Raw genomic sequence first — 20,735 nt, forward strand, 5'->3', positions numbered from 1 at the left:
AAAAAAAAAAAAAAAAACACCTAGAAAAGAGATGCTGGACCTTCTCCACTAATCCTCCTTTTCCCTTAGGATTGCCATCACTGATTGGGGTTGACTTTGGATATGGAAAGAACACAACTTGGAGTCAGAAGACCTGGTTGGATCTCAGCTTAGGCACCTAGTAGATGTATGACCTAGGTTAAGTCATTAACCTCTCTGGTTTTTTAAGATGTGATAGAGGTTGGAAGGCAGGTAACAATATCTACCCTACTGTATCATTTTGAAGATTAACTAGGATAATGATGTGAAGGTTTGCCAGTTGGAAAGTACCAATGGAAACTCAGCCAACATAAACTCACTCCCTTTGGATATCCCAATGTGTGAATAGGCCATTTAGCACCTGAGAAATCAGAATGCCTGGGACATACATGTTTGGTGAATGAATGAAGGAAGGAAAGATGATGGCAGAACTGACTAAGACCCAGATGTATTCTTGTTTTCTAACTTTATCCAGGAAAATAAACAGCAAAAGATTTAGCAAATCTTACAATTTCTTAGTGGGTTATAACCATGAGCTATTAATTTTGACACATAAAAAGAATTTACCTCCTCCCTTTATTTCAGCTTGTGAGGATATGTCACTAATTGACTTCATTAATTTGATTCAAAATGTGCACTAGAAGTGGGATAGAAACACAAGAAGTATACCAGAAATAAATTATACTTGGAAAAAAAAAAAAACTGAAAGCAGTGGGAAGTAGACAAAGGGATCCAAACTCAACACAATGCATCCTATTTGCATAGAGAACTACATGTCTTTTGGAGTCAGACCCGACTAAAAACTTTGCTCTATCTCTTCTTACAAGCTTATAACTTTAGCCAAGTCAATCAACTTCTTTGAAACTCAGTTTGCTCACATGTAAAATAAGAATAATACCTACTTCATAGGCTATTAAGAGAATTGCACAAGATAACCCTATCTGGCACCCAAAAAGTTCTTGCTGAATTTTAATTTGCTGAGCATATAACACAAATTGAATGATGGACTTGGGTATCTATTGATGTTCTTGGAAACGTGTGCTATCCTGACAGAGTCAGTGCCGCTAACCTGAGTTATTTTCACTCCTCCCTTCTTTCAGAGGCCCTGCCCCTTCTGGAAAACCTAACCATTTCCGACATTAATCCCTACGGGTTCACAGTTTCCTGGATGGCATCGGAGAATGCCTTTGACAGCTTTCTAGTAACGGTGGTGGATTCTGGGAAGCTGCTGGACCCCCAGGAATTTACACTTTCAGGAACCCAGAGGAAACTGGAGCTTAGAGGCCTCATAACTGGCATTGGCTATGAGGTTATGGTCTCTGGCTTCACCCAAGGGCACCAAACCAAGCCCTTGAGGGCTGAGATTGTTACAGGTATTTCAAATCAAGTGAGCCATTCGTTCCTCTTCCTGGTCCCCTTCCGTGTAATCTGTCTGCCAGATCACCATGACTTTAACATCTTTGTTTACATTGCCTACTTAATCCATAAATGTGGTCTACTGTTTCACCTTCTCCCCATTCTCCCTCTTGTCATATGTACCTAATGAACACGCCCCACTCCCACCCTAGAAATGAGAAGGTCAAAATATTTCTGCTTTGTATTCAAAATCCTTTAGACCTTGTCTTGTCCATAGCTCTTGTGTGCTTACCTCATATCATCTTCCCTTGTGATCAACCTGGCTGGTCCCCAGCTACATTTCAGCCTTCTCAAAAGAAATATACCAATGAGTATATTTCCAAAATGTATTTAAAACCTTTGCCATCTCAAAGTCTCAACCATGATCTTAACAAACTTACCCAGTGGGCTCGCCATTGGAAAACCAAATGTGAACTTATTTTATTGGTAATCACTAATATCAGACAGACTCTGCAACACAGACTAAATCCATAATTTTCTCAAGACTAATGATTCCTACAGAAATTAACAACTGTAACAGTCAAACATCTGTGTTTCCCGAAGTCTTTCTAGAGATTACTAGCTCCATAGAATGTTCAAAGGTCCTACTCGGTGAGGAAATTCCACGTTCAAGTAAGTTTGGAAAGATTGAGTTAAACCAAGTTAAAGAGGATCTTTAGCTGCAAGGCTTTTCAGAACACCCTAACATGCATTATCTCCAAGAAGTACTTATCCAGGCAGTATTTTCCAAACTATTTGACAAAGGATACTTTTTAAGGAAGAGGATCAAACAAGAATAGTTCGCTCTGAGCACACTTTGGGAAACTCAGCTCTACATTGACATTGAGTTTTGTCTAGTTAAGGCAATACAAGATGAAACACTGGGTCCACAGTATGTAGCACAAAAGTTTCCAACCTCAGTTCTACCATCTGAACATTTATCTAATAGTTAATAAAACAGCAAGAAAGAATGCCAAAAAAAAAAAAAAAGTCAAGGGTAGGTGCCTTCTTTAATGAAACAGCACTAAGAACAAAGCAAAAAGACCATAACATTTTAAAAGCCATTTTGGGCAGCCTCAAGGGTAATGTAATCAGCAGTATCATCATGAGCAGCTCTACAGATCATTAATGCTGGTTTATTTGTCTTTTCAAAAAGAAAAGAAAAAGGTCTTGCAGGGGATGGGCACTCAGCCACTGGAAGACAGAGAGCAAATGTAAACAAGTTACTGGCTTTGAACTTATTTAATAATATGTGGGAGGGGCTGATACTGAGTCCAGATGTGGATTTACAGAATTGCTTTTAGACAAAACTCACATGTGCAAACATACTTGATTTGTATTGAATGTATCTACTCCATCTTTCCCCTCTCCTGACTCTACTGGACTTGTTAATGTTGAATGATTTTATTTTTGGTATCTCAGGACACTTCTATCTCTGAAAGCCGGGGCATCACTACATATTGATACCCCCACTGGAGAGAAGATTGTACAGACTGGTAAATGATGTTGTCTTTCCTCCTTCTCCCACCATTTTCTCTCCCTCTAGAAGCCGAACCAGAAGTTGACAACCTTCTGGTTTCAGATGCCACCCCAGACGGTTTCCGTCTGTCCTGGACAGCTGATGAAGGGGTCTTCGACAATTTTGTTCTCAAAATCAGAGATACCAAAAAGCAGTCTGAGCCACTGGAAATAACCCTACTTGCCCCCGAACGTACCAGGGACATAACAGGTCTCAGAGAGGCTACTGAATACGAAATTGAACTGTATGGAATAAGCAAAGGAAGGCGATCCCAGCCAGTCAGTGCTATAGCAACAACAGGTACTGTAAATAAACAAGAGAGAACAGAGAAAAGTCATGACTCAGGGGTCTTCTTCTCACAGGGCTCAGTAATCACAGGAGCTTTGGATGCAGGCAGGCTGGCACTCCGATCCTGGCTCTTTCAATTATAAACTGTGTTACCTTGGACAATTTGGCTAAGTCCTTATGCAAAAAAAAGTATGATACCATTTACTTAATAGGGTTGTGAGGATTAAATGAGATAATTTATGTAAAGCCCATAGTGGAGGGCCTGGCACATAGTAAGGGCTCAGCAAATGAGAGCTATTCACATTGTCATTAACGCATCATCATCGTTACAATTACCGTCTTTTTTTTATGTTTCAAAGATTCTTCCTTCTATCTATTATCTCATCATATTTTATCCAGAGATACACCTCCTTGTTCTTTGGCCAAACGTTTGAGCTACACCAAGCAGGGAGATCATGGAGAAGCGGCACCGCTACTTAAAAAGATTAACATTTATAAAATGCTACATGTGAATAATCAGTACGGTGATCAGCAAGGATAAAGGAGAGAGCTGGCAAGATTAACATGCTACTGTTTATGAAGCTCTCTAACTTTGATACTCATAACAACTCTGAAAGGCACCTAGAGTGTCCTTGGAGTTTAATCACCTTTTTCCAGAAAAAAAAAAAGATGGTTAATAATATGACTCTTAGGCCCAGTGTGATGGCTCACACTTATAATCCCAGCATTTTAGGAGGCTGAAACAGGAGGAGGATCACTTGAGTGCAGAAATTTGAGACCAGCCTAGGCAACATAGTAAGATCCTGCCCATACAAAAAAAAAAAAAAAAATCAAAAAATTAGCCAGGTGTGGTTCCTCATACCAGCTACTTTGGAGACTGAGGCAAGAAGATCTCTTGAGCCCAGGAGATCAAGGCTGTAGTGAGCCGTGTTCATGCCACTGCACTCCCACCTGGATGACAGAGCAAGACCCTGTCTCAAATAATAGTAATAATAACAGTAGTAATAATATGACTCTTTATAATAATAATATGAAGATGAACATGACTTTTTAAAGAGAAAAGGAAAGACCTCCAACAAGTAGAGTAAATTCTTTCATGAAATTGAGGGAGATGCAGAGACATAGCATTTGCTGGAGACAGCTGCTTCAAAGGGAACCAGGGAACAGAACCACAAAATCACCAGGAGAGATAAAAGGGACCTGAGAGATGATGTAGCTCAACCTCTTCTGTTTGTGCATGAAGACTCTGAGGACCAGAATGATGAGATTATTTTTCTATGGTCATAGAGCTAGATTTGGAGTAAAACCCAATGACCAGTTTATTCTAATACTACTAAAAATGAGCAGTCTGGATGAGAGAAAACCAATGCATATAGCTGCTTGCCATCTCTGCCAGGTATAGGCATGACATTTGCCAAAACCTCTCCTTTTTGTCTAAAGATAGATATTCTATATTGTCAGGTTTTCAGGACCTAACAAGTGGCAACAAACCACCCACGTAAAAATAATAATCAGTATTTATAGACTTGGAGAAAATGCTAGAATCCAGGCAGCAACCTAGTAAGAGGGAAAAATCCTGTTTCTTATTAACAGGGACACTCTATCTTGGGATGCAGGTCTCAGTATCCTCATCCCTGTGGCTGCCCATAAAATGACTCCAGATCAGAGACAGAGCCTTGATTTTGATCTTGGTTTGTAAACAGTGCTCTTCAAAGTTTAGTTCTGATCATTGATTTGTTTTGCTGATCTTTTTTTTCTAGAAGCCCTCCAGTTCTAAAGCAAAAAAGAGAATGAATAATCATGAATTAAAATTTTTTTAAGAACAACAACAAAAAAGGCAAGGCAGACCCAGCTCTTTTGGAAAGCCCTCTCTTTGATTTTCTTCTCTAGAGCCTTGTAGTTTACAGCCAAAGACAGGCGCCCACGCGTGTATGCAATTGTGTGTGTGTGTGTGTGTCTCTCTCTCTCTACATGCCTGTGCTCCAGGACCAGGAGAAGACAGGAAAGGGGGCTCTTGAGCACAAAAGATGCCTAATTTCTATCTTCACCTCATCAAGTTTATAAATTCCCCCCCTTTTTTTTTATCCTTTCTCCTCTCCTTTCTTCCTCCCTCATACCATTGTAAACTCTTCTCTGTAATGTCCTATCCCTCTTCCTCCTGAGAAGGCCCTGCTGTAGCTCTTCCTGTCACTCACAAGGTACCTCTCCACAGCACAAGCTGCCAGCCCTGGGTGCCCAGGACAGTAGAAAGGGCAGTGAAAGACAGTGCTACCTGTTGGTTAAGCCAACAACCGTGGGGCAGTGTCCTTGGAGTTTAATCATGGCTCTACCTCAATTCCCTCATCTGGAAAATAGAATTTAACTCAAAGGTCAGCCACAAGATTTAAATAAGATCATGAATATCAAGTATTTAGCAGAATTTCTTTATCCACAGTAACCATGTTAGCTATTAATGTGTTTGGTCATAAGATACACTTACTAAAATATACCTACACCAAGGAGGTTTTCAGTCGGAGCAAAAGTGTGAGTATGCCAGGTTGGCAGAGGGAGGTCCTCAGTGCCTGAGTTTATACACCTCACTGGTTTTTTGTTTTTTCTCAGTAGCCTCATCTCGATCTTTCCTAGCCGACAGCTTAAAGTCTATTATGGCCCATGGAGGAAAGAGGGACATGGGAAAGAAAATAAAGAGAGGGCAATCATATTTACTGAATTCTCACTGCATGCCAGATACTGTGCTGGGGGTTTCACATTTGTTATCTCCGCTAATCCTCAAAACATCCCTGTGGGTGGGTACCACTTTTCCCTCTGGACAGATGGAGCAACTGAGGTTCACAGAAGTGAAGGGACCTGCCCCAGGTCACGCAGCCTCTCAGTGGTATTTGGGCAATTAAGATCTTTCAGGCTCCAGAGACCCATGTGGTTTCTGAAACTTTCCATGGACAGGGCAAAAACCCAGGCAGCCACAGAGTCTGGGGGTGGCTACTAGGCCACAGAAGAAAGCTGTAGGAGGAGATGTCTTGGATGAGAGAAAATACAGAAAGGGGAAGGAAAAAAAAAAAAACCCTTTCTGAATTTCTGTGGGTTTCAGCATGTAATAATCCCTGTGGGTTGGAGAGGGGAAAAGATGAGGAAGTGAGCTCCCCAGAGCCTGAAAATTGTTTCCTGAATTCTCTGGGTAGGCATGGTCAGCTGAAGAGGGCAAAAATCGAAGCCAAAAAATACGCAGAGAAAAGCCAAAGGAAACTGGGTTTTGAGGGGAGGTATTTGGGGAGGCAGAAACTTCCCCTGGGCATGACTTTCCTCACAGGTAGACCCAGTGTCCACTGGGTGTTTGCTTTGGTCATGGGCCTGAGGTTGTTCTCCTGGCTTTGGACCTCCTTCCAGTTCTAGAATGGGTTTGTCCGGGTCAGTGTTTGTGTGAACATTATTTCCAGGATTCCAGGCTGTGCTTGGCTCTGCTGCCTACTCCTGGGACCCAGAAAGATCGCATCACAAGAATGTTCATGGAAACTTTGGTTTGGTCCTCTGTAAAATGGCTACAATCACATCTTCTCGGGGGTTTCTATGTGAGGATTAAGCCTTATAAATTGCAAAGAACCATACAGTTGTCAAGTCTTAGTATTATTTAATAAAGGAACTAGAAAGCAAAGATTTAAGAAAATGTTAAAATCAAAATGAAAGGGGACATATTCCAATCTGGGAAACCATTCTCCCTCAATTCCTTGGAAGTCAGCTATGGTGCTATCACTCCCCTTGAATTAGACCAAATGACTCTTCTACAACCCTGGGCCCTATACCTGAAATGAAGCAACAATTGGTCCTAGCAAGTCACAACTTAACCACAGATCACCACATTCTCCATCCTAAAGGCTTGGCTCAGACATGAATTCTAAATACTGAGTTTTCCTAAATAAGGAATTCAAGAAGAACCACTGATGAACAAGATAGTTAACTGTTTCTGGGCTTCTCTTTTGTTTTCTTCTTCACAGCCATGGGCTCTCCAAAGGAAGTCATTTTCTCTGACATCACTGAAAATTCGGCTACTGTCAGCTGGAGGGCACCCACTGCCCAGGTGGAGAGCTTCCGGATTACCTATGTGCCCATTACAGGAGGTAGGAGACTCAGAAAGGGGAGAGAGAGGAGGACTGTTGTGGGTTTGGATGGATCCATGAAAGAGACCCTGATAATTTTCATCACCCCAATATCATGATCAAAGAAAATGAATTCTTTATTTGTGAGACCATCTGGAGAGAAGAGACCTCATTTATAAAGTGCTATGAGATTCTTAGAAGAAACTATCTTGTGAAGGGTCATTTGAACAAGACCTTTTTTAGTCTTGAAATTATAAAATTCCATGAGAAATAGATCTCTAGTATTGTTTGCACACAATGACAAAAGACTCTAAATATATTGACATTTCTCTCCCTGAGCACACTCATCTGAAAAGCTAGTCTTGGATGTATGTGAAGTTTTGCCTTTGGGTACCAAATCTGTCTGTCTCAGTAAATGATGGCAAGTTGCGCCTTAGAAAATTTGTGAGTTCTAATTCAAAGCACATGGGCTATAATAGAGACCACAGGGAGGAGGCCCAGTCAAATCTACCTAAAGACACTCTGGCAGGTAGTAAGCTGGAAGTATGTAAAGAGAGGATGGTTAATAACCTCTTCACAGGAATGCTGTTTCGTCTCTATGGGAAGTCTGACCAGCTGATGTACAAGCTCTTCACTAGCCCCCAAATTCTAAGAAATACAATTTCTGTGTTTATTAATAAAAACTACAGCACAAACTTGACTATGATCAACTTTCTTTTCTTAAGTAGAATTTCCTCTACTAAGGGAGTCTGTTTAATCCTAAGCCAAGATAATGGGTGAAATAGGTCCGATAAATGTTACATAGTAAGCTTCCCATATTCTTTGTGGGGAAAAATAATAAAACAAAATTTGCACAACGTGCCAGCTCTCTAGTGAATGGAAACTTGCCATTTTTGGTATGTTGTGACTTCATGTTTTTTTCCCCCCTCCTGGCTTTGTTTTTGGCATCTGCAGCAATGGAAAAAGCATGAGGTTCATTATTCCTCATCTTGCTTTTACTGTGTTCCAGGTACACCCTCCATGGTAACTGTGGATGGAACCAAGACTCAGACCAGGCTGGTGAAACTCATACCTGGGGTGGAGTACCTTGTCAACATCATTGCCATGAAGGGCTTTGAGGAAAGTGAACCTGTCTCAGGGTCGTTCACCACAGGTGAGTTGGTGGGGTTGTGTGTATGTGTGTGTGTGTTACTGTTTTTCAGAGGTCACTTGTGCATCCTATGTCATTTTTCACCTTCAACCTTGTAACTCATGACTCAGCAGCTGGAAAAAAAGGGGGGTTTTATTTATGAGATCCTAGTGGAAAGTGAACTGGATTTGGAATGCCAGAGACCTCTCTTCTGGCCCATCCCAGCCTCTGGTGAGCTGGGTAACCTTAACCTTGTTGGGCCTCCATTTCCTGGACTGTTGTGAAAGAAAAAGTCCAAGTTTGGGTGTCATACTTACCTGAATTAAAATCCAAATTCTACCAACTACATGAGCTATCAGTCCATTTTACTAGGGTCCACTTTCCTTCTCTATAAAACAGACACAATTCTGCTTCCCTCACAGGGTATGGTAAGGATCACATGAAGCTGTATTTGTAAAGCATCTGTAAATGCAATTGTTCACATTAGCCCACCACCTCCTTCCCCTCCCTGCCTATTGCGTGGAACCCTTGTGAGGGTCCTTCAAAGCAGGTGCTTCACATGAGCACATGATGGTGACAGCCACAAAGTAGCTCCTGTCTATTTGGTGGCTCCTGCATTCCAGACACTGTTACTAAACCCTTCACATTTAATCCCTACAGCTATTATCATCCCCATTTTACAGAGGAGACAACTGAGACTTGGGGAAATGAAATACCTTGGCCAAGCCTACATAATTAGTAAATGCTGGAACCAAATTTGAACATAGGTCGGTCTGACTCTAAACTCTCTATCCTTCTAGAATAAAGAGTTCCTTTCCTAGGATAACCTGATTTGTACAGTACACTGTAAAGAGGGGAAAATAATGAATTGCATTGAAGGAGAATGAAGTGGAAAATTTCTCTTCAGACAGCCATGTCTCTAAACAATTTATCCTTTGATATATGAGCAATTATCCAGTCCAACTCATTAAGGGATACAAAGAATGGGCCTCATAGGAAATTTTAAAAATATCCTCATAGCCTAAAAGAGTTGACAACACACAATTAAAACATCCCATCTGAACCCAGAGTCCCATCCACCCTGCCTCACAGGCCCTTATTTCCCCAAAGAAATCTTTCATCAATGGATTCTCCACGGCAACAGATGGCAAAAGCTGGATGTAGTTCCTCCCAATGCCCCATTGTCATCACCAGTTAAAAGAGATTCTATCCATGCACAGTGAAGCAGGAAGGAACTCAGAATGGACAATGTGGGCTCCCCAATTGCCCTGCCACATCCTGGCTCTCAGGCCAGTCATTTCATCCCTCGAGGCTCAGGTGCCTCTCTGTGAAATGAGCTGAGGATAGCTTCCCTCCACCCCCGCCAGGGCTGCTGGCATGGGCATAATTCAGTAGTAAGTGCAAAAGCAAGAGGAAATGGTCAGATTCAGGTTGGCTTCCGAGAAAGTGATGTTGGGTAGTAGGAGAGGTCAGTTAAAAGAGACCAGGGATAAATACCCTTGGAATATCCATCCCTTCTCAGCACAAGTCATTTGAAAACCATACTTAAGACTTCAAATACCTTTAATAGAGATCTTAATAACAACTCAATTATTAAGAGCTTTCCCTGGTACATTTTACACACCACACATTGCTTAGCTAGTCTTTATTAACTAAACAGTCACCCTTTGGCAACTAAAGAAAGTGAAGTTTGGAGAATGGAAATGAATTTTCCCAAGGCACAGAGGCACCAGGCAGAGAAGCCATGGTAGAACCCGGGACCACTGGCCTCCAGAGCCTGGCTTTATGTTCTCTGCAAGCCATCTAATGAGAAATACCACTCAAAGCTCAGAAAAGGCTCGGGGCCAGGCGTGGTGGCTCACACCATCTCAGCACTCTGGGAGTCCAAGGCAGGTGGATCACCTGAGGTCAGGTGTTCGAGACCAGCCTAGCCAACATGGTGAAACCCCATCTCTCCTGAAAATACAAAAGTTAGCTCGGCTTGGTAGCACACACCTGTAATCTCAGCTACTTGGTAGGCTGTTGCAGGAGAACTGCTTGAACCTGGGAGGCAGAGGTTGCAGTGAGCGGAGATCATACCACTGCACTCCAGCCTGGGAGACAGAGTAAGACTGTGTTTAAAAAAAAAAAAAAAAAAAAAGGAAGGAAGGAAGGAAGGAAGGAAGGGAAGGGAAGGAGGGAAGGGAAAGGAAGGGAAGAAAAAGGCACAGGCAGTCTTAACTATGCAAGTCCCCTCTGTTTGTGTAAGTTCTTTCCCTGAGGAAAGTAACATAAACTATAACAATTCTTGTCATGTATTCAGCCCTGTTCAGTTTACATAGCTTTTTTCCACCAATAATATAATGGAAAAATCAAAATAACACAGAGGATGAAGCCAGCCAGAATTACTATCCCTATTTTACACATGAGGACATAGATGCCCAAAGTAACTGAGCCAGCAAGGGAGGGAGTCATTACTCAAAGCCAGGTCAGCCTGGCTGCAGGCTCAGGTCTCTGAACCATTCCATGCAGCTGACACTGTCCTAACATCAGGACTCCATAAGCAGTGTGGACAGCAGAGCAGCTGGGGTCTGATGTCCCACCCGATGACTTCCCTCCTGTCCACCATCTTTCTTTGCAGCTCTGGATGGCCCATCTGGCCTGGTGACAGCCAATATCACTGACTCGGAAGCCTTGGCCAGGTGGCAGCCGGCCATTGCCACTGTGGACAGTTATGTCATCTCCTACACAGGGGAGAAAGGTAAGGTTTTGTCCAAGTCTCTCCTCACTCTAAGGAGGAGTGTCTTTCCTGCTGTAAACTCTTCCCATTCACTCTTCTCCCTGCCACATTTGGTACAGGATGATAAAAATGCATGGGTAGGTTGAAAAGTCCAGTAATGTTCTTGTGGCTCCCAACTGAAACCTCAAGGGAGTCTGGTAGGCCATTTAAAATAAAAATAGAAATACATCTCCAGCCTCTACATGTTTTCCTGGCCCATTCCTCCTCTCCTGTTAGTCTCTTTGCCCACCAGTGTGAGACACCCCATTTAGGAAGCAGCTGTCATCTTTTACAAAGAAGAAAACCAGAATCTAAAATCTTAACCAGACCACTTCAGGCCATACTGAGGAATCTCAACTTTTCAGAGATCACAAAAGAAGCTAGTTTTAGCTGATTCGATTTAAAAGTCCAAAATTTTAGGCCAGGTACAGTGGCTTACATCTGTAATTCAGCACTTTGGGAGCCCGAGGCAGGTGGATCACTTGAGGCCAGGAGTTTGAGACCAGCCTGGCCACCATGGTGAAACCTCATCTCTTCTAAAAATAAAAAAAAATTAGCTGGGTGTGGTGGTGCATGCCTGTAGTCCCAGCTACTCGGCAGGCTGAGGCAAGAAAGCTGCTTGAACCTGGGAGGCGGAGGCTGCAGTGAGCTGAGATTGCACCACTGCACTCCAGCCTGGGCGACAGAGGGAGGCTCTGTCTAAAAAAAAAAAAAAAAAATCAGAAATGTTTTCTTGTTTGGCAACCACCAGTGCTAATTTACCCAGTTGGCAGATTAAACACTTGTTTTGAGCACCAGCAAACTACAGCCGCCAGAAAGTAAAATCAAATATAAGCAAGAGACAGGAGAAAGAGAGAGTCCTTTTCAATGAACCCCTCTATCATTTTGCAATGATCTACTTTAGAAAGAATTGTGTAATTTTAATTTCCAGGTATAGGTAAGTTTCATATTTTATGGCTTGGTATTGTTTTGCTCTCAGTGACAATATGAGCAGCCACCATCATCTGTGCCTGGAGCTCTGAAAATTTTAATTCAGTTCTGGTAACCAACTAAGAGAGGTCTTTTGAGGACAGAGCACGGGTGGGGTGGGTAACTGACAGGGAGGAGGGATGCTGGGTTTATTCTTTTTATTCTTTAATTCTTAAATAGTCCCTGTGAGCAAACTCTTCTGAGTCAGGAAAGATGATGTTGCACCTAAAATGAATCAGGTATAGTTCATGGGAACCATGGAGATTGCGGATTCAGGGCAAACAAGGAGCTTGGTTCAGAAGAGGGGGGGTGCTCACAAATGATGAGGTAAGGTGACCAACTTGTCCCCACTTGCCTGGTACTGTCTCAGTTTTAGCACCGGAAGTTCCACACCTAGGAAACCCCTCAGTCCCTGGCAAACCAGGATGGTTGGTCACCTGCGAATAGGAAATAAACACATGCCCCTGGGCACAGTGATCGGTATTGCTTTCCACCATTGGACATGACCCAGCAGGCCTAAGACATAGTGGTCAGGCTCTGTTGCAGCTACCGCTGTCCAATTTTTTTTTTTTTTTCAAGATGGAGTCGCGCTCTGTCACCCAGGCTGTAGCTCAGTGGCGTGATCTCGGCTCACTGCAACCTCCACCTCCTGGGTTCATGCCATTCTCCTGCCTCAGCCTCCCGAGTAGCTGGGACTACAGGTGCCTGCCAACACGCCCAGCTAATTTTTTGTATTTTTAGTAGAGACAGGGTTTCACCATGTTAGCCAGGATGGTCTCGATCTCCTGACCTCATGATCTGCCTGCCTCGGCCTCCCAAAGTGCTGGGATTACAGGCGTGAACCATCGTGCCCGGCCTGTTGTCCAATTTTTGTGGCCCCTCAATCTAATGACTTGATAACATTTAGTAAATTATAAAAGGGCATGTGAAAAAGTGACAGAGAGGAGAGCATGTACCAGAACAAATTAAGCTTGGGCTTGGGGATGTCCCCTCCGACCGTCCTCTACCTTGGTCTCAGTGGCAAAGTGATTCCAGCCAGTACCATGCGGGAAAAAAATCTCCTGACCCCCAGTTCCCCTTCCTTCTGATTTGGGGCCTGGAAAAATTAAGTCTCCGTATGATAAATCCTTTACACATGAGGTGAGTGCTCAAGAGAGAGAAAGAGAGTGTGAGTCATTTCAGAAATCAGACCTGCTTTTCCGCAGGGTCACTGAAAGTTTTGATGTTCGAAGGAGGTGTGTATGTGGCTTGCCAAGCCCACTCATGGCTCAGACAGTGAGAGGTGACTGCCTCGGTATGTGTATTTCATGTTTAGTGCCAGAAATTACACGCACGGTGTCCGGGAACACAGTGGAGTATGCTCTGACCGACCTCGAGCCTGCCACGGAATACACACTGAGAATCTTTGCAGAGAAAGGGCCCCAGAAGAGCTCAACCGTCACTGCCAAGTTCACAACAGGTACAAAGACACTGAGAGCTGGAAGCTCTCCCTTCTGAGATGCCCACCCACAGCCTGCATCTTAAACGGGAACTACTAGCCAGTTCTTCTTAAGTCAGGGCCTTGCAATGTGATTACATCAGCATCACTTAAATTCACCAGTGCCCACTCAGTCAAGGCCTGAAGAAACACACCATTTCCTTTTGAACTGAAATGACCTTGGTCTCCCCATGGGCAAGGAAAAGATTTTAAGAGGAGAGCTTTGTAAGTGGAAAAACAGTTCCCACTGGCCCTAAACCTAGTATTTAATGATCCATGTTCCAGGCAGGAAAATATTTTGAAGAGGCAGACTTTTTTAGGCAGTTTTCCTAGATGTTTGTTAGGTTTCTATACATTGAGAGCTTTTACAAACTATAGCAAACAGGGAAACAGAGGAACCATCCTGTCTGTTGGGGTATTGATATTAGCATTCATCTGTCCTCTTATTTAGAAACAAGGGGCTTGATAATGATGTTCACAGCTGTATATTTCTCTCTAAATCCAGCCAAGGCCAGTTAGAAACATCCAGCCCTTAGGACGAGATAAACCATAGAGAATTCGTCTTTGGAGGTCATCTGGCTCAACCACCTTATTTACACAAAGAGGAGGTTCTTGCCAAAGGTCACATAGTTCAGTGGTAGGGAAAGGACTTGAACCCGGTCTTCTTGATACCTACCCCGAATTTCTGCCCTACATTTGCTGACCTTATCTGATATTAATTGTCCTATCTTCTCCAGACCTCGATTCTCCAAGAGACTTGACTGCTACTGAGGTTCAGTCAGAAACTGCCCTCCTTACCTGGCGACCCCCCCGGGCATCAGTCACCGGTTACCTGCTGGTCTATGAATCGGTGGATGGCACAGTCAAGGTATTTTAAGTATACAACAACTTCTCAATGCTAGTTGAAGCATTTGCATGATCTTTACAGAAGAATTACCTGATACTGTTTTTCTACCCCAGTGCATCTGGGGAGCTGAAAAAAAAAACAACAAAAATCAGTAGAGACTGGATGGCATGCCAGACCTTCTGAATCATACTCTCCAGCCTCTTTCATTTTAACCAGACTCCAGTTCTGATAGCCAGCCAAGATCAAGAACCACTGCTTACAAGACTCGAGGACATTTTAGGAGCTGGAATCTTGATCCTTTAATATTTTGTTGAACAAAGGCCAAAAGGTTCTTCTGCATGTTTGCCATATGTATTATCTCACAGATGGTATCTTTACATTATGTATTGTAATATGTTTCACCATGTTCTTATTATATCAACTATTAATACTGTTTTTATCCAGTTTTTATATTATTTATATTCTCTACCCAAGAATTTTCTGTCTTTTACCTTTTAATTTGAAATAACTTTAGATCTTCAGACAAGCGAAGGAGATTTCCTAAACTTTGCCTTCCAAACTTGTTATTGAATTTTTTATTTTGGTTATCTTACTTTATATTTCCAATATCTTTTGTTTATTCTCCACACGTTGATGTTTTTCTGGCATTTTGTTTGTGCTTCATATATCATCATCTCTTTATCTCTAAGAATATTTTGCTGGTTATAAAATATTTTATTTTATATCCTGCACAGTGTTTGTTCCAAGTTCCTTTGCTTCGCTGCTGTTGTTAGGTTTGGTTTGGTTTGGTTTGGGTCTCTTTCATGTTGGAGACATCCACCCAACGTCTGTTGATCATGGTCTGTCTTTTTGTATTTGAACTAGGAATGAAAGAGCTAACTGGGAGTTCCACCTGCACAGGCAGGGCTTGTAAACTTTGTGGCTCCCTGCAGAATGATTGGGCAAGTACCCAACAGTTTTCTTGGGGAACCCCCACATAACAGTGTCATAAAGCCTGGGCTTTCACTGTGTACAAACTTTCATCTTACTATGTTTCCAGTGTAGCACCTCGGCCTCCTTGAAGGCTGAGCCTGGTGGATTTGAATCCGGAGCTTCCCCTCTGTCTCATCCTCTCCAGGGAGTAAACCTCAGCCTACCATCTGAATGGGAAAGGGCAGTCATTTAGACTGTTGGAGGGAATGGGGAGATCTCAGAGTCTGTTTGTTACAAAAAAGCAAACAAACTAAACTTTTGTTCAACCACACTCCACATTGGCCTTTAAAGACATCTCTGCTTTTGTACACATTCCTTTCCTAAACTTGCTGGACTCTGTGACTTGCACCAAGCAGCCTCTGACTAGCTCTGCCCATGCTCCTTAGTTAACCTCAGCCTTCTTCATTAATTCCCCTCCACAGTCTCTCTACCACTCGTTTTCTATCTACCAAGATTCTGTTGACACGGCACACCTGGTGCTGTCTCCTTTCCCATTCCCCTCATCTTTGTGTATTTATACCTCACATTCTCTTGCTCTCTTTTTAGTGGGTTTCAGAAGCAAGTAGAGATGAGTGGCTATATCCAATCTGTCACATTTAACAAGAACTGGACACATTGCTAATTACTATCATGCCCCTTTCTGGAGTTGATATAACAATGAACTATCTCACTGTGTGAGCTAAAGCAAGTCCTTTATCTTCTCTGGGTGTCAGTGTTCCCATCTGTAAAATGAATGTCTTGAACTCACCCATCTTTAAGGTCTTCTCCTGGTCAGGCACTCTAGGATTCTGTGTTTACCTGAATCATGAATCTCGTTTTGATCTAGAGTACCCTAATTGCCTAGAAAATGGCTTTGCACAGAAGCCTAGAGAGCTGACAGGTAATTGCATTCCTAAGTAATGCAATGAGTCCAGCTTTATCCCTGACAGTTGATCTTTCCCCCAGGGAGTAGAACTGGGGGGCCGCACAAAGGCCTCTGGGTATTAAACAAGCACTCATCCCAGTTTACTTTTCTGCAGGTCCATTCACCAGTTTTATATGTCTTAGAGAAAAAAAAAAAAAAAAAAAAAAAAAAAAACAACCTGGTATAGGAGAAAAGAGTCCTGGACAGAGTGTTAGGAAACCGGGATGGAAGAGCATCCTCTGCCTCCAACAATTTATGGAATGAGAGCAAGTCTTTTAGCTTCTCTGAAACTCAATTCTCCCATTGAAAATAAACAGGATAAGGTACCTTACCAGTTCCCAGGATACAGGAGAACCTTCCGGGGCATCTGCACTGATTCATAACTGCCCAAACTCAGCTGACTGTTTGCAGATTGTAGAGAACAGCGTTGTGTTTGGTTTACTAGGAGTGTAGGTTGAATTGCAATCCCAGACACTAAGGTCATTTGCTGAAAAGAATTGGAAGCTAGCAAGAGGATGTGGAAAGAGGACCTCCTGTAAACTGAAACCAATCACCTCCTCTGTACGGCAGCCCAGAGACCAGCCACAGACTATAAGTGTAGTTAGAGTTGGTCAACATCTGTCTCTCATGGATATCTCTGTTCTAGAAGAGAGACACGTGGGGTCAGCTTAAGTTTTCATCATACCACGCCTATGGGGCTATTCTAATCATCTCCTAACACAAGAGATCCCCAAACTGACTGCACATTCGAATCACTTGGGAAGTTTCTTAAATATAGCCAGGCCCAACTTCTGGCTCTGACAATTCAGTCAGTCTGAGATGAGGCCCAGGCATCATATTGTTTTAAAGCTTCTCAGCGTGATAAAGAGTTATATTTAGGGACCACTGACCTAACTGACCTCAAAGTCCCTTACCCTGTGTGATTCATCTTGCCACCAGATTAAGCTTCTTAAAGCACAGCTTGGTTTATGTCATTGGCATGTCCAAACATCTTTCAAGACTTCCCATTCCTTATAATGATAAACTTCAAGTTCCAAAGCTTAGCATTTATACCTTACAGGGATCCTCACTCCCTTTAATGATAAACTTGAAGTTTCAAAGCTTGTCATTTAAAGGCCCTTCACAATCTAGTAACATTTTCCACTGTTCTAACACCTGAAGTAAGTATGGTTGAGGTCACTTATTGCCTCCTTATATTATTTCATTTTATGTTTTAAATCTGCTTTATTCAAAGTTTACTAATTTATATATTAATCTCATCTGGAAAAAAAAAAAAAAACACCTTCACAGAAACATAGAATAATATTTGACCAAATATCTGGGCCCCATGGCTAGCCAATTTAACATGTAAAATTAACCATTACAATCCCATTCTCCCAATGTAGTTTGGTAGGGCCTTGGGCAGGTGGTAGCCTCAGCCCTGGAGTCTACAGCAGTGCTCTCATGCTTACCAGATGCAGTCCCTCCCTCCTCATATTATTTTAACTTGCTCTGCACCTTCTGGCCCAAGGACCTTTGCTTGTGCTGCACTCTCCCCATCTCTGATATCTCAGCAGTGCACATGGAGCCTGGCACAGAGTGGGTACTCAATGAATTCTTGTTGAGTAAATAAGTGAATGGATGGGTAAATGAACTTATAAACAGAATGACTTGTTATCTATACCCTGAGAATTTCTGTGACCAAAAGCCATTATATTCTTTCTTCTGCTCTTAGGAAGTCATTGTGGGTCCAGACACCACCTCCTACAGCCTGGTAGACCTAAGCCCATCCTCCCACTACACCGCCAAGATCCAGGCACTCAATGGGCCCCTAAGGAGCAATATGATCCAGACCATCTTCACCACAAGTAAGGAGGCCCTGGGTGCAACCCAGCCTTGAGATCTAACTTTGACTGAATCAAGCCTCAACCTCCCCTTTGACTTCTACCTTAAAATTTTCAAACAAACTTCTGAAAAGAATTGATTCACTGTTACTACTTGGAAGCCTGATGAAAGCAAATATGGGAGGGTAATGAGCATATTGGTGAAAGGAAAGGAGGGAGCCCATCTGGATTCAATCTCCATTTCTATCACTTGCTAGGTGTGCCTTAAGAACACTACTTCCATCCTATAATCTTTACCTTCTTCATTTATACAGGGCGATTAATAATAATCCCTCTGTCACCAGGACCTTGCAAGGGTTCGTGAGGTGTTGAATTGAACTCCCAGCCCAGCATGTGGCCCATATAATTGTGTGGTCCTTTTATTGTCAGAGTTCAACATGAGCTCAAAGTCTCTTTCTTTCTCCTTCATCATGCCAGTGTTTACAAAGCCCATCCACATTCGAAGTCACAAATGGTCTTCCCACCAAGCTGGTATAGTGGGCCCTACGCTCAAAGTCCTAGTAGGGAAGCGGAGGCTTTCAGAGACAACATGACCTGTTCAAGACTATCTTGTGAGTTACAGTCAGAGTTTGGCTCAGATATTCCATGCCCAGGGAGCCTCCCCCTGCACCTGCCACTAAGTATCTTCTGCAGATAGCAAACCTGCAAGTTGTTCCTTTCATAAGTCAGAGTAGCATCCATTCCCAAGGATCAGAGGAGCTGGTCTTTGGAGAGCCCTGCCTTTTACAATTCATGGAACAGTCATTCTGCACACATCTGCCAAAGAAGGTGCTTCCTCTTTGCCAGATCTTATGCCAGATGCTATGATTGTATCCTAAAGATGCTCTTATAGGGCTGTGAAATAAATAAGAAAACAGCTCATGATACAACTTCAGATGAATGTCCTCGGATCAGAAAAAAGAACTGCTATGATCATCACATCTAAGACTTATCTACTAGGCATAGTTCCAAAATTGTCCATTTCTACGAGTTTTTAATTGTTTGCATCACATAATTGCACTTGGAAATTCCCCAGGCATTCTAATCCATAGAGTTAAGCTGAGAATTAAGCTCCAGCTCAGTTGTCCTGCTCTAACAGCATCACCATTTCTCCTTATTCCACAGTTGGACTCCTGTACCCCTTCCCCAAGGACTGCTCCCAAGCAATGCTGAATGGAGACACGACCTCTGGCCTCTACACCATTTATCTGAATGGTGATAAGGCCCAGGCACTGGAAGTCTTCTGTGACATGACCTCTGACGGGGGTGGATGGATTGTGAGTACCACCAGGGACTGCAGAGCCCTCAGGCCTAGGGGAGGAGGGAGAGGGCAAAGCAGGGGAGGAGAAGAGAGTGATCTCCTCCTGGTGCACTCTGATACCCACATGCATGAGGCCTTGCAAGATAGTGCCTGTCACACAGAGGCACTCAGGAATTCTCTCTTAAACAAAAGAATGGGGAACACGCTGGTTACTTTTTGAAACGGGGAGATAAGTTTCTTGTAGTTTATCTCATCCGATCCTCATCAAATAACTCTGTGATGTATAAATGACAGTTGATCATTGAACCCATTGCTTACATTAATTAGCACTGACTAAGCATTTATTATCTACCAGGCACTGTGCTAAGAGTTCTAGATGAATTATTTGAATCCCATTACCATAGGAGCTGGGTAGTATATTTTTGAATTAATAAACTTTATTTTTTTAGAACAGTTTTAGGTTCATGGCACAATTAAGTGAACAGAAAGTTTTCATATACACCCCATACCCACCCATGCAACCTCCTCATTATTAATATCCTGCACCAGAGTGGTACATTTTTTACAATCAATGAACCTACTTTGATACATCATTATCACCCAAAACTGGGTGGTATTTTTAATCCCTGTTTTTCAGGTGAGAACACCAAGGGTTAGAGACAGGGAGGTGACCACCCAAAGTCACATGGCAAATTAGGGATGGACTGAGCAGAGCCTGATGCTCTCTCCACAGTGCCACATTCCTTCCTCTTAGAATGATGCCCTCTTTCCTGCAATAGCTTAAGTACACCCAGATTCATCGATATGTTTATAGGTGTTCCTGAGACGCAAAAACGGACATGAGAACTTCTACCAAAACTGGAAGGCCTATGCTGCTGGATTTGGGGACCGCAGAGAAGAATTCTGGCTTGGTAATGCAGCTCTGCATGTTTGTATCTAAAATGCCCATTTCTGCCCTCCTTGTCATTTTTCCTAACCCCCAGGGACCTATGGGAGAGAAACAGATGAGGAAGAAGCACTAGTTCTGGTGGCAGACACAGAATACCAAATTCTTAATGAAAACGACTATTATTTAAATGCTCTGAATCATTAAAACATAAACCAAAAATTATCTGAGACAGATCTCAATCAGTTTAGAAGTTTACTTAGCCAACGTTAAAGGCATGCCCAGAAAAGAAGAACACAAAACCACAGGAACAACCTGTGGTCCATGCCTTGTTTGTTTTTTTTTTTGTTTTTGTTTTT

General features: G+C 42.7%; 1 protein-coding gene across 10 annotated transcripts in view; it reads left to right on the forward strand.

Annotated features, from left to right (window-relative positions):
• TNC (tenascin C) overlaps positions 1 to 20,735 on the forward strand; it is a 101,258-nt gene that overhangs the window by 70,452 nt on the left and 10,071 nt on the right. For 5 of the 10 annotated variants that reach the window (XM_017875902.1, XM_017875904.1, XM_017875903.1 and 2 more), the window contains 10 exons: positions 1,119 to 1,391; positions 2,960 to 3,232; positions 7,210 to 7,332; positions 8,321 to 8,464; positions 11,061 to 11,180; positions 13,483 to 13,626; positions 14,382 to 14,512; positions 18,082 to 18,214; positions 19,355 to 19,506; positions 20,305 to 20,401. In XM_017875902.1, the coding sequence (XP_017731391.1) occupies positions 1,119 to 1,391; positions 2,960 to 3,232; positions 7,210 to 7,332; positions 8,321 to 8,464; positions 11,061 to 11,180; positions 13,483 to 13,626; positions 14,382 to 14,512; positions 18,082 to 18,214; positions 19,355 to 19,506; positions 20,305 to 20,401 (1,590 nt within the window). The remainder of the gene's footprint in view (positions 1 to 1,118; positions 1,392 to 2,959; positions 3,233 to 7,209; positions 7,333 to 8,320; positions 8,465 to 11,060; positions 11,181 to 13,482; positions 13,627 to 14,381; positions 14,513 to 18,081; positions 18,215 to 19,354; positions 19,507 to 20,304; positions 20,402 to 20,735) is intronic. The other 5 variants (XM_017875905.1, XM_017875907.1, XM_017875908.1 and 2 more) reach the window with 2 other exon arrangements.

The sequence above is a fragment of the Rhinopithecus bieti genome, unplaced genomic scaffold, assembly GCF_001698545.2.
Source record: "Rhinopithecus bieti isolate Rb0 unplaced genomic scaffold, ASM169854v2 scaffold_9997, whole genome shotgun sequence".
NCBI classification, from domain to species: domain Eukaryota; kingdom Metazoa; phylum Chordata; class Mammalia; order Primates; family Cercopithecidae; genus Rhinopithecus; species Rhinopithecus bieti.